This window comes from Pelecanus crispus, chromosome 7 (genome assembly GCF_030463565.1).
Source record: "Pelecanus crispus isolate bPelCri1 chromosome 7, bPelCri1.pri, whole genome shotgun sequence".
In the NCBI taxonomy this organism is placed as follows: Eukaryota; Metazoa; Chordata; class Aves; order Pelecaniformes; family Pelecanidae; genus Pelecanus; species Pelecanus crispus.
The window spans coordinates 23,522,189-23,535,517 of NC_134649.1; the positions used below are offsets into that span (position 1 = coordinate 23,522,189).

At 38.6% G+C, this 13,329-nt stretch overlaps 1 protein-coding gene across 1 annotated transcript in view; it reads right to left on the reverse strand.

The window, feature by feature from the left end:
- NEO1 (neogenin 1) overlaps window positions 1-13,329 on the reverse strand; it is a 221,306-nt gene that overhangs the window by 36,389 nt on the left and 171,588 nt on the right. The window contains exons 9-13 of the mRNA XM_075713990.1: window positions 7,179-7,333; window positions 6,496-6,644; window positions 5,307-5,445; window positions 1,131-1,180; window positions 113-257 (exon numbers count right to left, since the gene is read on the reverse strand). Of these exons, the coding sequence (XP_075570105.1) occupies window positions 113-257; window positions 1,131-1,180; window positions 5,307-5,445; window positions 6,496-6,644; window positions 7,179-7,333 (638 nt within the window). The remainder of the gene's footprint in view (window positions 1-112; window positions 258-1,130; window positions 1,181-5,306; window positions 5,446-6,495; window positions 6,645-7,178; window positions 7,334-13,329) is intronic.

The window sequence follows — 13,329 nt, forward strand, 5'->3', positions numbered from 1 at the left end:
CTCTTCCAAGGCAAGAACCCTACATAAACATGTCTCTGAACCTCAGCCCACTAAAAGCACCTAAAAAACCCCTTCCCTTTCTGATAACAAATGCTCACAAATAATAGCTCACCTTCAATTAGCTGAAAAAGCTGGGTCCCACCAATGCTCTCTGTTACATCACTCTTGCGGGACACTTTACGGTAGCGAATTTTGTAGCCAGTGATTTGTCCGCTGTGTGTCCCCGCAGGAGGTGGCTGCCAGTGTAGCATGATGCTCTGTGGAAGGCAGAAGGTCATTACAAAGTCCTCGCCTCCCACACAGCCAGAGAAACTACTCTAGTGCTAATATTTCATGAAACACAAAATAAAAAACATGCATACAGAAAATACTGCATTTTCATATAGTAAAACACAGGCTATCTGTAAAAAGTAAAAAACCTATGATTCAGCAGCAGCCCAGGTCATACATGTGCCTACAGAAGTTCACCTCAAAGTGCTTCAATCCTATTAGTGCTTCTGATTCCAATTGCACAAATGGCCCCTTGGGTTTCCCTTTCGTTTTCGTCAGGTTATCTTAAGATATGGTTTACTTGAGGATCTATCTTTAAGGACTGGTATTTTCTCCAAAGGGTACAAGTTATCTGAACTGTAGTTTACGTGCAGGAAGTTATTTATTTTTAATCATACAGGCAGTAGAAAAAGCTACTTGGAAAAGAGTTTAGAAATGGCTTTTTTAAAAAGATCTCCAATCACAATCACTAAAGTCATAATGACTAAGTATACAATTTTCTCTTTTAAACTGCCCAGGACACTATAAACGTGCATGTGTATGCAAACACACTGTAAACAATAGTTAATGAACAGGAAGGTATTTGCATCTGATTAAACCTCTTTCATAATTAGCCTCCATGTTTTGGTACATTGCCACCATCTTCACTGCGTTCCGTTACGTACAATCCACAACTGGATTGAAGTTTCTAGTGCTTCAAGCCCCACATTCAGATATTCTCCTGTTGGGCAACTCATACACAAATAGCTGAAAAGCAGTGTGGTAGAAAAGAAATCCAAAGCAGCTCTAAATTGTGGTCCATCTAAGACCCACCAACCTTTTGTTTACCCTCTACCAACAGGAAATTCTCCACATCTTACCTTGGAATTCCGTACCTCCAGTGTCAGATTCTGTGGTGGAGCACTGGGGACTAGAAACATTAAAGGAATTACAACTCCAGAATTTCCATATACTGTATTTCTATACACAACTACTTTCTGCTATCATTCATTATGAAAATACAAACCATTCTGGTTAGAGACACTATATAAAGTAACTACAAAATTCTACCAGAGGTACTTTATGACATACAGTGACGAGCTAAGGGGGTTTACCTATTTTCAACACAAAGAACGAACTCACTTTTTATTCAGGTCTTTACTTATCACAGGTATCTAGATAAAAAATGCTTTATATTCAAAGGTACTTCCCATAAACTCTTTTCTTAGAGATGACATTCAGTACTTTCCAAAATCAAATCTTTAATTTACATGCTGGATTCTGGGAACCCACATTTAAAATTCTAGCCATGGTTTTTGTTATCATGATTTTCTGTAACAGAAAAACCTCAGAGTCAACATGTCCCTGTGTTACTGAGGAGGTGAAGTACATTGCAAAGATGGTTTCTGCTTTTAAACCTCCATTCTTTGTTACTTCTTTACTAGCTGTAGCAACTGGCTGGTCATGACAGTGAAAGTCCATTAGACAAAAAGGCAATGTAAGAGAGAACCCGAGACCAAGGAAATCCTTGTCACAGCACTTCAGACTCACAAAGGTTCCCTGGCAGGAAGGTGAGGCTCCAGCAAAGCATAAGGACAGGGAAGTAGCACAACAGGGCTAAAGATTGTTCCAGCCTGAATAATGTACTTTCCAAATAACCAGCCACAACAATACCTAAGGAAACTCCTGAGTGCATAAAGTGAAAGTGGCCCTGCAGTAAAGTGAAAGGTATGCTGGGGTGTGCTTAAATAAATACGCCTCTCCCACTATCCCACAAGAGAAATGGAGACGATGAGGATGTGCTTTTCCTTCTCTCTTGCCAACTGAACTGAGTCTGAAATCACCAGACGGAAGGATTAAGTGCTATGTCCCTCAAAAAGCAAGAACACAGGTTACAAGGAGGAAATTAAATAAAGCTAAGCTTTCCACCCCGCCCTGGCCCCGTTTGTTTTACACAGTTGGTGCCTACTTTCAGAACAACGTAAAAATAAGTCATGGGTTTCACAAGGAGTGATTAATAATTAATGCATATATTGAAAACTTGGCGAAAGACCATCAGTAGGACACAGGAAAGGATACATGCATGTAAATATATTCATATACACGTATCTCGCCATGTGCACAGTTCATTTTATGTCAAAGTAAGCTTAGACACAAATCAGATTAAGAACTTAACCAGGCCAAGAAATAAAATTGATTTCTTGTAGGCTGATATTCCATGCTTCAATAGGAAAAGCATAGCCTAGTTTGCTACATTGTATAGTAACCATCCAGGCAGGAGGACCACGACATGCTGACGGTTCGGAGAGACTGCAAGGACGAGTTGGTAAGGGAAATGCCCTCAATCAGGGTGTGATACAGAGATTACATTTCTAGTTGTGATACATGATTGCTTCCTATAGATCAGGAAGACCATGAGAAGAGAAGCAATCCTTATGAGCAGCACATAAACCTTGGTTCAAATCGTAGTACTTGAAGAGCTATCCTGCAACAAACCACCATAACATACTTAGATCAGGAGCAAACACCTACATAAAACTGCGGAAGTTTGTTAAATGGAAGCTCAAGGAAGCTCAGAATGAAATCCCTGCAGAAAACAATGGTTATTGCTTACAGACGCAACAATAAGAAAACACAAGAAGAAAATGTGCATCTTCCATCCGGAAAGATTTGAGAGATTGAAGGGGAGAACAGCACAGTTAAGCAGCAGGGTTATAAGATTCTAAGCAGCAAGACAACATCCTTCAGAAAGCTGTAGAAAATAAATTTCAATAGGTTAAATGTCTAAATGTAAGTTGGGCCAGAAAGAACTTCAAGAAAACTTGAAAATGAAATTACAACTAATAATAAATTCTTCTTCAAACAAATAAGGAACTGGAAGCCCTTTAGAGAAACTGTAGAGTTAGCAGATGGTCAGGGTATGACAGAAAGAGAAAAACATAAGGCCACACAACTAACTTCTTTGCATTCGTACTGAGTGGAAGGAAGAGGAGGTTTCCATGACACCCTGTACAAGAGACTTAAAGGATCTCTCAAACTGAAATGTCAATATAAAGGATTATGGAGGAGTCAGACATAACGAACAGCAGCATGTTGCCAGAGTTAGATGCTAGTCATCCAGGATTTCTCAAGGAATTTGGGAACAAAATGGTTGCATGACTTACAGTAGGCTGGAACCTCTCACAAGCTACCTCAATACCGGGAGATGGGAAATTTGATGACAGTATTTAAAAGGGGTTCTGTTTGAGAAACTATCAAGTAATAAGTCAGCAACCTGCATTAGGCAAATAAACTGAAGCTAAAATAAAGCATGAAATTCATAGATACACAGAGGAATAATATATATGCATTTTTCACTTTTTAAAGGGAAATCCTGCGTCACAAACCTGCTGGAGAGCTCTTAAGAAATGAAGCAATGAGGGGCAGCCCTTGCCTGAGTAAACAACTGGTTAAGAGAAAGGAAAGAGAAGTTAGGAACATACGTGGTGGGAGATGACCTGTGGAGCTCCACCGTGGTATGTGCTGAGACCCCTGTTGCTCAACACATTCGTAAGTGATGAAAGGGGGATGAGCAGCAAGGTGACAAGCATTAGTACAGACAAGATCTGATGGTAAAGGACTGCAGAAAGACCTCAGGACATTTCATGCCTGGATGTTAGGATGACAGATGAAATTCATGGTAGATGAAGTTACACACATGGAAAATATGATCCTGCCTCTACATGCAAAATGATGGCTCTAAGCAGACCAATTCCACCAAGATTAGTCTGCCCCAAAAATGTCACCTCAGTGCTCAGAATGAGCCAAAAAAGTCAGTCAAATGCTAGCAATTACACACTTGCATCTCTGATACAATTTTGGCCCCCTCTACCTCCATATTTAAAAGTACGTAGGAGAAAAGAAACCTAGAAAAAAAGTTCAGAAAAGGGCACTGAAGGTTGAAACAGCTTCCACAAAAGCAATGGCTAACCATTTCTGTGACTTTTGAATCTGGAAAAGAGACAAATGAGGGAGAATACAGCAAAGGTCTGTAAAATGAAGAGTGGGACAGAGAGGGCTGGTGGACACTCATTATTCACTCTTTCAGGCACTACAGCTACAGGTAACAAATGATGCTAACATACAGCAGGTTCAAAACAGACAACATGGGGTGATTTTTCACAGAAAATTTATTTGTAGAATCTTTTTCCTCTTGATGTTGTGGATGATAAAAGCTGACATGGGTTAAAGAGGATGCTGACAGAGTTTCATGGAAGAGAAAATGAATTAATAAATACACAGAAACCACAGCAGAGTCAAGAAGTCCCACAGAAACAAACTTTTGGACACACAGAGAATTTGGGACAATAGTCCTCTCTGCTCATCTATTCTGCTTTCGCTCACTCCTGGATAGAGGTTTCCAGGCTAGGCTCACTTCTGGTCTGACTGTTCTTATAAATAAATAAACTTCTCTATAAAAAATAAAAGATAATGTTAACTCTGATCATTCTACAATTGTTCATATATCTGTATTCGCTCACACTGCCTCTTTATTTGCCTTATAGAAAATACCGTTACCACTTCCTGCTTTCAATATTATATGCAATTGATTTAATAGTGTCTGTGCTGGAGTCTAAACAAAGGCATGCAGCATTTTCCCATATGACCACAATTAAAATGAAAACACTACAAAAGCAAAAGTCTGCTCATATATAAAAATACTATAGAAGCTAAAAAATAATTTGGAGTTGTTGCCTTCAATATAACTGTGTTTCTGTCCACTCTTAATACTTTGTAGGCTCAATAACCCATGAAATAAACTACTGATGTTGAAATGAAGGACACCATTGCTGCGTAATCAGAATCAGGTATAGTAATTTTCCTTCACCTAATCTGGAAACCCTCTGGGGAATTTTCAGCACGCATGGCCATACACAACTACTACATTATTAATAAAATAGGGCAACAATGAACAAAACCCACAGAAGTCTTTCTTTTTAAGTTAATTTTTAACTTAAAGGAAATTGCCACATAATTCCTGAAAAAAAAAAAAAAAAAATTGGAATAAAGCAGCTTACCATCGGACAGCGTTCGTACAACAACATCTTGGGTCGAGACTCCAGGACCATGTTTATTGTAGGCTACCACACGGAAACTATACTCTGTGTATTTCTTTAATCCATTAATGGTGTAGGAGAGTCCTCCTACATCAACATCCTGTTCATAAACAAACATACATACATACAAGTCAAGGTCAGAATCAGGTCTGCAACTGTTACAAATGTCTTAGACTTCCAGTACAGTAATAAAGTCAAAAGCAGGAATGATACCTTTCTGCAGCACCCACAGTTTATATACAGCTGGGACTTGTAAAGATGCTAACAGTGAGCTTGCAAGAGAAAATTCTACCTACCTGACTTAAATCATAACATGGACACTGGTTCTGTAAATTAAAAGGGATCTGATGAACTTGCCTATTAGTAAAAATTATTACTGTATTGTGAATAGTAGGATGCAAAAGTAGAAAAGGTAATTTTATCTGAGGAATACAACATTCCTATTTAAAAACTTCTGTCAAAAATTATTGTAAATGCTAACAAAAATATTCTCCCCTTAGCTTTTTCTAAAGCTGGAGTCATATTCATATGCAATTGGATGGGAAAGTAAATGACTGGGACGAATCCCCCCAAAGTTGTGACTGTTCTCAGGTGGCAACCTATACTTGCACAGAACATACTGGATTCTTCCAGTAGAATCATAAGAAAATTTGATCAATTAGACACTCACCACTATCAAAATATTAGCACCATGCTCTAACCAACTGAGCTAGCCCGGCTGGTCTATATCAATCACTAGATCAAAGAACTCAAGAAGCAAGAACAGTTCAGATTAAGGATGATGCTAAAATCAGTAATTAGCCCACTTCACTAAAATAAAACTGTCCAACCTATAAAACCCACGCAAGCATCCTTTACACTATCTGAACGAGAACTATTAAATGATGATATAGCTATTATTTGAGTTTTCATCTCGTGATATGATGGACATCCCCAAATGCTCCTTGACGCTGATGAATACCTAAATAAGCCATCACATAAAATACTGCTTTAATTCCAAAACATATATTTCATGCTAGATTTTTAATTTTAAATATTTCCATATTTCAGGCTAAAGGATTCGGTCTATCAGAAAAACGAACACGTCACATAGAAGAAAAAAGGCTGTTAATGGCATTGTATATCACGCAGGAAGAGCCAGGCTCTGTACCTGTTCAGTGTCCTGTCCCTTCTCCATGTAATAGAGCTTGTAGTTCTGAATTTCTCCATTGCCAGACAATGGTGTTTCCCAGGTGACAGTAACGGAGGTGGGTGAACTGGCATACGCTCGGATATTGGGTGCTGGACCAGGAAGCTGAACTGAAATGTAAGCATGAAACTGCTAGTCACCAAGCCTAACCATTAACATTTTCAGTAGCTAATTATTTTAGCATCAACTTCACTATTAATCAACTCCAGTTAAAAGATGGGTATCTTTTAACATTTCAGCATTTCACATGGATTCATTGGGGGGTGTAAAGGTGAGACCAAATTTCTGAAGGAGATCCTGCTCCCTGGGTCAGGTTCCTTTTGTCCTAAATGATCCTAACAAATCACACACTTCACATTTTCTTAAAGTTTTCTTTATTTCTGTTTCAGTTAATGAGAACTCAGAAGTATTTCTTTTGTAACAGAAACTTTAGACAGTTTAACTAGGAATGTTTTATCAGTTCTTCTAAAAGTGAGACTAAATCATATAAGCATACCAACATGGTAACTTGGAAAAATCATTTTGGAACTATGGTCTGCAAGTGCAACTTTTAAGGGTATCAACTTATTCTGGGAAAGGTCATGAATGGGGAAAACAAAAAAATCAATCCCAAAGCCAAGAAGACTTAAATATTCACAGCTTACCCTCAGGCTGAGTTGCCACCTTCAGCGGTACTGAGCTCTCTCCGGGGCCATGCCTGTTCTGAGCCACAACTCGAAAGACATAAACTGTTTCTGGCATCAGGTTTTGGATTGTCACTTGTGTCTCTCCAGGACGAGTTGTATTTTCAACGCGTTCCCTTTAGGAAATGAAAGGTTTGGGCACAGAAAAAAATCGTTGATTAGTAAGAGGGTTTTTGAGGGGTAAATAAGGGAATAGTTGCTACTAAGATGTATCCTGTTTGAATATATCTAATGTGTTAATGATGTGGTTATTTGTACTGCGCAGACTACACAATAAAACAATAAATATGCACAAATTGCTGGTGACAAACAGCTTCTAATTTTGTAACTTCTCTTTGAAAAAGCAATATGCAGTGAAGAATAAATTATACTCAACATCAGAAAATTCTAAGTAGTTTCTTTGTTATTCTCTTAACAGCAGGCGATAATTCATAGTGACAGTTTATCCTACTACTCTGAAGCCAGAAGAAAAAATATATTTAAGCAGCATACACAGAGACTGGCGATATTTAAGGCATTTTTGTTAATACTGTGGGGCTGCTTTTTGTGTATTTTTCAAAGTATTTTTCAAAGAAGTTGTTTTAATGTATTCTTCTGCCTCCAAACTTTACGTAGTTCCTCCCTAATATTTAGATTTTTTAAAAACATCCCCGGTCTTTGACTTGCGTACACCCAGGCAGACAGCTGTGGCATTTATGCTATCCACAAGTAGTGGAGTCAACAAAAAGCAGCGCCTGCCCGCATCTCCGCTGCTCTCATTCAGTCTGATGTGCGATCCGAAACCATCCTTCAGCAGCGGTTTATGCTCGTATCGTGCACTGGGAATCAGGCCCGTGAGGGGGGCTCCTCTCAGACTGGCATGAAGATGCTCACCTCCGGCAATGCCGAGGAGACAGCTCCGGGCTACTGGACCCCCCCAGTTTGTCTGCCAGAGCCCAAAGAAAGAGCGCGCTGTGTAGGAACAAGCATTTATGTTAGGCTCAGCAAAAAGGCCGACATTTTGCAAGCTGAAAGCTGTAATCCAGTTGGGAGAACTGAGGCAACTGGAAGGATTGTTGCCCTGCGTTTAGTGAACCTCCATCGCACCTCCCAGTCACAGGGGAACCTGCTACTTCCCTCCTGTGGAAGCACGGTCTTGTGCTGAGCATAGTTCAGGAAACTCGATCAGTTCTTATCAAGCTCAGGATTGAGGGGAAGATTAAAAGATTAATCATCAACTAACTACAGCCTTTATTTCCAACACATTGCTGTTGTCACATAAACTTTCACAGAGCTACGTTTGGGTAATGACATCCACACACTTGTCCTTTCTTGAAAAGAAGCTACCTCCTCCCTGTAAATACAAATAAAAGCAGTATTACAAAAGAAGAAATCAAACACTTCCCCACTGAGAAAATAAAGGGGAAATGTGACTGCTTTGAATACAATTCTTCCTCTTTTGTCTGCTAGACTTTGTTTAGCTCTACAGTAGAGGGCAGACTATTCTCATCCCAATGATTAGCTGCTATTAAATCTTTTTTAATGCAGAAACCTAGGCAAAATTATTCCACAGTCTCCCCTTTCCTACCTTCCAGCCATTATGCTTTAGTTTATATCACAGAAATATGATGCCAAAAATCTCCTTTTTTAACTTACTTCTTTTTAAATCAACTGGTATGGTTGATTTAGCATAACTTGGTTGAAAACATCTTGAAATCCCTGTTGATTTCTGCACTATTACACTGTATCTATACAGAGGGAAACAAAACCCTTACTTTAACTAAAGATCTATTTAAACACATTTTCCAGAACATTCTCCTTCATGAAAATTGAGCAAAAATGGCATCGCATAAGCAGCTTAATTTATTTCAGATTCTTCTTTAAATTTCCATCGTTAAATGAGCAGCATCATTATAGCATATTTTAATTAAAAATGTTTACAGAAGAGTTTTCTTCTTCTAATATTTATAAAGGTTTTTTTGCAAGGAAGAAGCTGACAAAGAAGCGAGACACACACTAAAGAAATAATCGTACCCACCACAGAATGAAAGAGGGGGCGGGCAGGGAAAAAGATAAATATTTTCCCTCACTAACTTTTCCAGTTATAGCTAGTGCAAAATGTTTGCTGGAAAAACACATTTTCAAATGGATAGTTTCCTTTAAGACATGTCTTAGATACAATGATGGTATTTGAAAACCCAGAGTAAGTGCCAACTGATTCACAGCTGTGGAATAACATTCATTTCCCATTGACATGCAAAATACATTGCATCTTCTGCCTCACATGCAAATACACTCACTGATTTTATCTAGAAAAAAAAATCAGCAATCCAAGGTTATTATTTAAAATTACAAAAAAAATAAAATTATTTTAATGGAAAGACAACATTTATCAAAAAATAAATAGACACATCAAAATATTGCTATTTTCAGTAATAACTAGGAACTGTGCCTTCCCTCACAACAGCATGTTAAAAATATGTTGAGATTAATCTAATTAAGTGCTACATGAATCTCTCATTTATGCCCTTTCTTCGGGAGCCTTGAGCACCTTTTACGAGCTCTGATGTGTTTAGGTAGGCATAATAGGTAACAAAACAGATGGTCTATATGAATAACTATATTACCCTACAGAACATTATGACTATTCTAACTCATTCCAGTTTAATCCCCAATTAAAGAGCTTTGTAAACCAGAGTTAAGGTTTAAAATAGCTATCAAGTACCTAAGGGAAAAAGCCTATGGTTCAAAACCAGAAACAACAGTTTCATCTGGAAATGTAAAGTTTAAAGTTACACTTATAACAAAAAACAACCGTCAGGGAATTATTAAAAAGCAAATACTGTCTGCTCCAGCCATGTCAGCTGTAGAGCCTGGCAGTGAGCTCAGAGAGACATTTTGACAGCGTGATTACACACAATTAAACTCCATTTTCTGTGTCTGAAGCACACTACATTGAATCATGGGTTTAGTATTATTTGAATCTCACATGTGTGATTTACCCTCTTGTACCAGCAACGTGCTAGCTGTTCCTTCTATTTTTGTCCAAATCTTGAAAGTTTGGAGGAGTTCTGGCTGAGTGCTTGTCTAAAGTTTCACAGAATTAAACCTTCCTTTGCCCCCCCCCCCCCCAACACATTTAAATTTTCACACCCTTTTCAGGGGAACTGTCTTCAATTTGGAATACCTAACACAAGGGTGAAATAACTGTGTAACTATATAATCTGTAAGGAAGACAGTAATTTCTATCTGATCAGATTATTTTCATTCTTCTAGAGGTGTGTCATGAGACACCCACTTCATTCATACGCAACTGCCTCAATAGAAGCCTCTCTGACATCAACAAGCCAATGTGAAGACATGCCACCAGCTGGTGACATTCTGCTGATTCCAATCTTCACAACTTATGTCCATGCTTTGAAATGCTCCTCTTCAATGGATAGTTTCAGTTTCTCCCTTAGAGAGTAACTTCCAAGTCCTACCAATCTTTATTCTCACTCACTCCTCCTGAGCAGACACTACATACTATCAGAACCATCTTTAATCATTCAGAAGTGATAAAAGCAACCACAACAACTTTGGCAGCATTTGCATTTTTGCTGTAATTCTTTGTTTTCTGCTGCTTACAAATCTTCTGTAACATTCAACTGAGGGGCCAACACTTTTCTGCAGGCACACACTGAGTTTAAAATGTGAAACATGTAATTTCTCTGGGGGTGAGGGCAGAGGGCAGAAGGCACCCCTTAGCCCCTGAAGCTGCTGGTGGCATAAAGGGGAGGCATGGGGCACAGAAAGAGCCTTTCACAGGAGTGCCCCATGATTACGGGGGCGAAAATCACGTTCCGCTCACCTTGCAGTCCTTTAAAGAAGTTCAAAGGGCAAAGTTAAGGAACACCTTACCATGTTTCTGTGTGCATCTCCTTTCACTGAACAGATAAAAATAAAAGGAACATAAATCAGCGGTTGCTGAGGCAGCTGATACCTCAGGAACCACATACCTTGTATACTGCAGAGAGATTTAAGTGCTCCTACAATTCACAATATGAAGATGACTCTCTGCAGCCCTTTAAAGAAGGTTTAGAGATGTCAGAATACCTAGCTAAGCCATTCCATGTTATATGTATTTTTTTCATTTTTCACAAGCCCAATTTAAAAGGCAAAGAATCAAATGCAAGTGAGGAAGAGACAATGCTTAGGTTACTAAAAGGATCCAGTAATGCATGCAATGAAAATGGTACATGTAGGCAAAAATATAATAGTATGAGGAGATGGTACATATGCACTTAAAACCACAGCAAAGATACACAATCATGTATAATTCAAGGACTACAAAGTGATCATTTAAGCAGTGTTCTATAATGTTAAGAAAGGAGGGTTGCACATCCAAGCCTGACTTCAAAATTTTCTGATTTCTGACTGCTTAGTTGCGTGCGACACGCTCATCTATTTTTTATTCAATAACCAACCAGTATTTCCACAATGCCCAACCAACTGGTCAAAAAGTACCATGTAACATCAAAATGGTAAACAGAACTTTTCTTCTTTTTTAAAATTTTATTGTTCTCATTCTCTAAATCCAGGTTCAATGGCAGGATTTCACAATATTTTCATACCAATCTGTGAAATATTGGATAGCAACTGTCTTTATGAGGCATAACAAAAAAATTTCAAAAACGCAGAGGAGTAGTGAAATTGAGAAAATAGTGAATATATGCTAATAAAAAGCTTTCAGAGCCTGCTTTGAACCCTGATCCAGAAGGGCACTTAAGCAAACAAAGATCTCATTGAAGTCAATGAAACCACCTGCTTACGTATAAGCACCAGCTTAAGTATTTTGCTATGTAAACTTTCTGGGGACAACATTAACCCAAGCCCAGAGGGCTGCTCTGCAAGAACTGGAAACAGCAGTTTCTGCAGATTGTCCTGTAATTTCCTAATTTATTCACCACAAACTATGAGATGCCTCTTTCCCTTTGTTCTGCGCATGCTTTTAGCCCAAGAGGAGTATTTTTTAGCTTTCTATAGTCTTGTATGTAGTGGAAGGGGATACATTTTGTTTCCTCAAAAGCAGTACAGGGACAGGCAAGAAGCCATTTCCTGCAAATTACTTTCTAAAACCCCAGCAGGTAGAGCAGTTACAACCAGAAACATGAAGGAGGAGAGGAGAGAAGCAAGAACAGCTGGCAACATCCCACCTTTTTTCCTGTCTCACTTAAAATATCTCCAATAAAAATGAATATTACCAAAGTAAGGAAGTAGTAGAACAACAACATTTGTGAGGCAAAGAAAAGTTTACTAATTGCCTCAGTTAATCACCACGAGCCTGGATGGATGTTTATCCACAGAATTAAGAAAGACTGGCAATTCACCGTAAGCAGTAGTGTGTTTTATATTCTCTTCAAATGATTTTCTTAACTTTGAGTCTTATGCTCCAGTCAGTGAGTAGACAGATCATTTTCTCTTGAGTCTGATAATCAAGCTAATTTGCAATTAATTAAGCATTGCTCAAAATGATTGTTAGCTCCATCTTCTTCAAACTTATCACAACAATTTGAAACTGTAATTCTGAGCAGTAGATCCCATCGGGAAGAAAAAGGGGTATATTGAACTAAACCATTGGGATAATAGGTCAAAAACTTATGAATGCTTCACATTCCTGAAATTTCTATTTACAGGGATTACTAGAAGAGAATCAACATTTAACCGGCACCCACCACAACATTTAACCAGCACCTACCACAACATTTAACCAGCACCTACCACATGATTCTCTAGAATCAGACTATATTTACAGGATTTTGAAGTCTGAAGTGACTGCTCGCTCTCGATAGCACATGGACTATCTGGAGGATGTTTCTGTGCCTGTGGTGGATGGCATTTATCACAGTGTCAGTGTTCCTGAAGAGGTGTTACAGTCTATGCTTGCTCTTAGTTTCTAAGCAGTCTGCTAAAAGCAGGTAGCAACTGTTTGCAGTCAATCAAAATGATGCACAAGCATTGCCCATAAGAATACGTATATGCAGCAACGAAGCAAATAAATCCTCTCATCAGGGTGCAGGAGGGAATGCAACACAACCCCTTGGATTCTGCAACCTGTAAGGCTTTGAGCATTAAAGACTTAAGGTTTACCCCT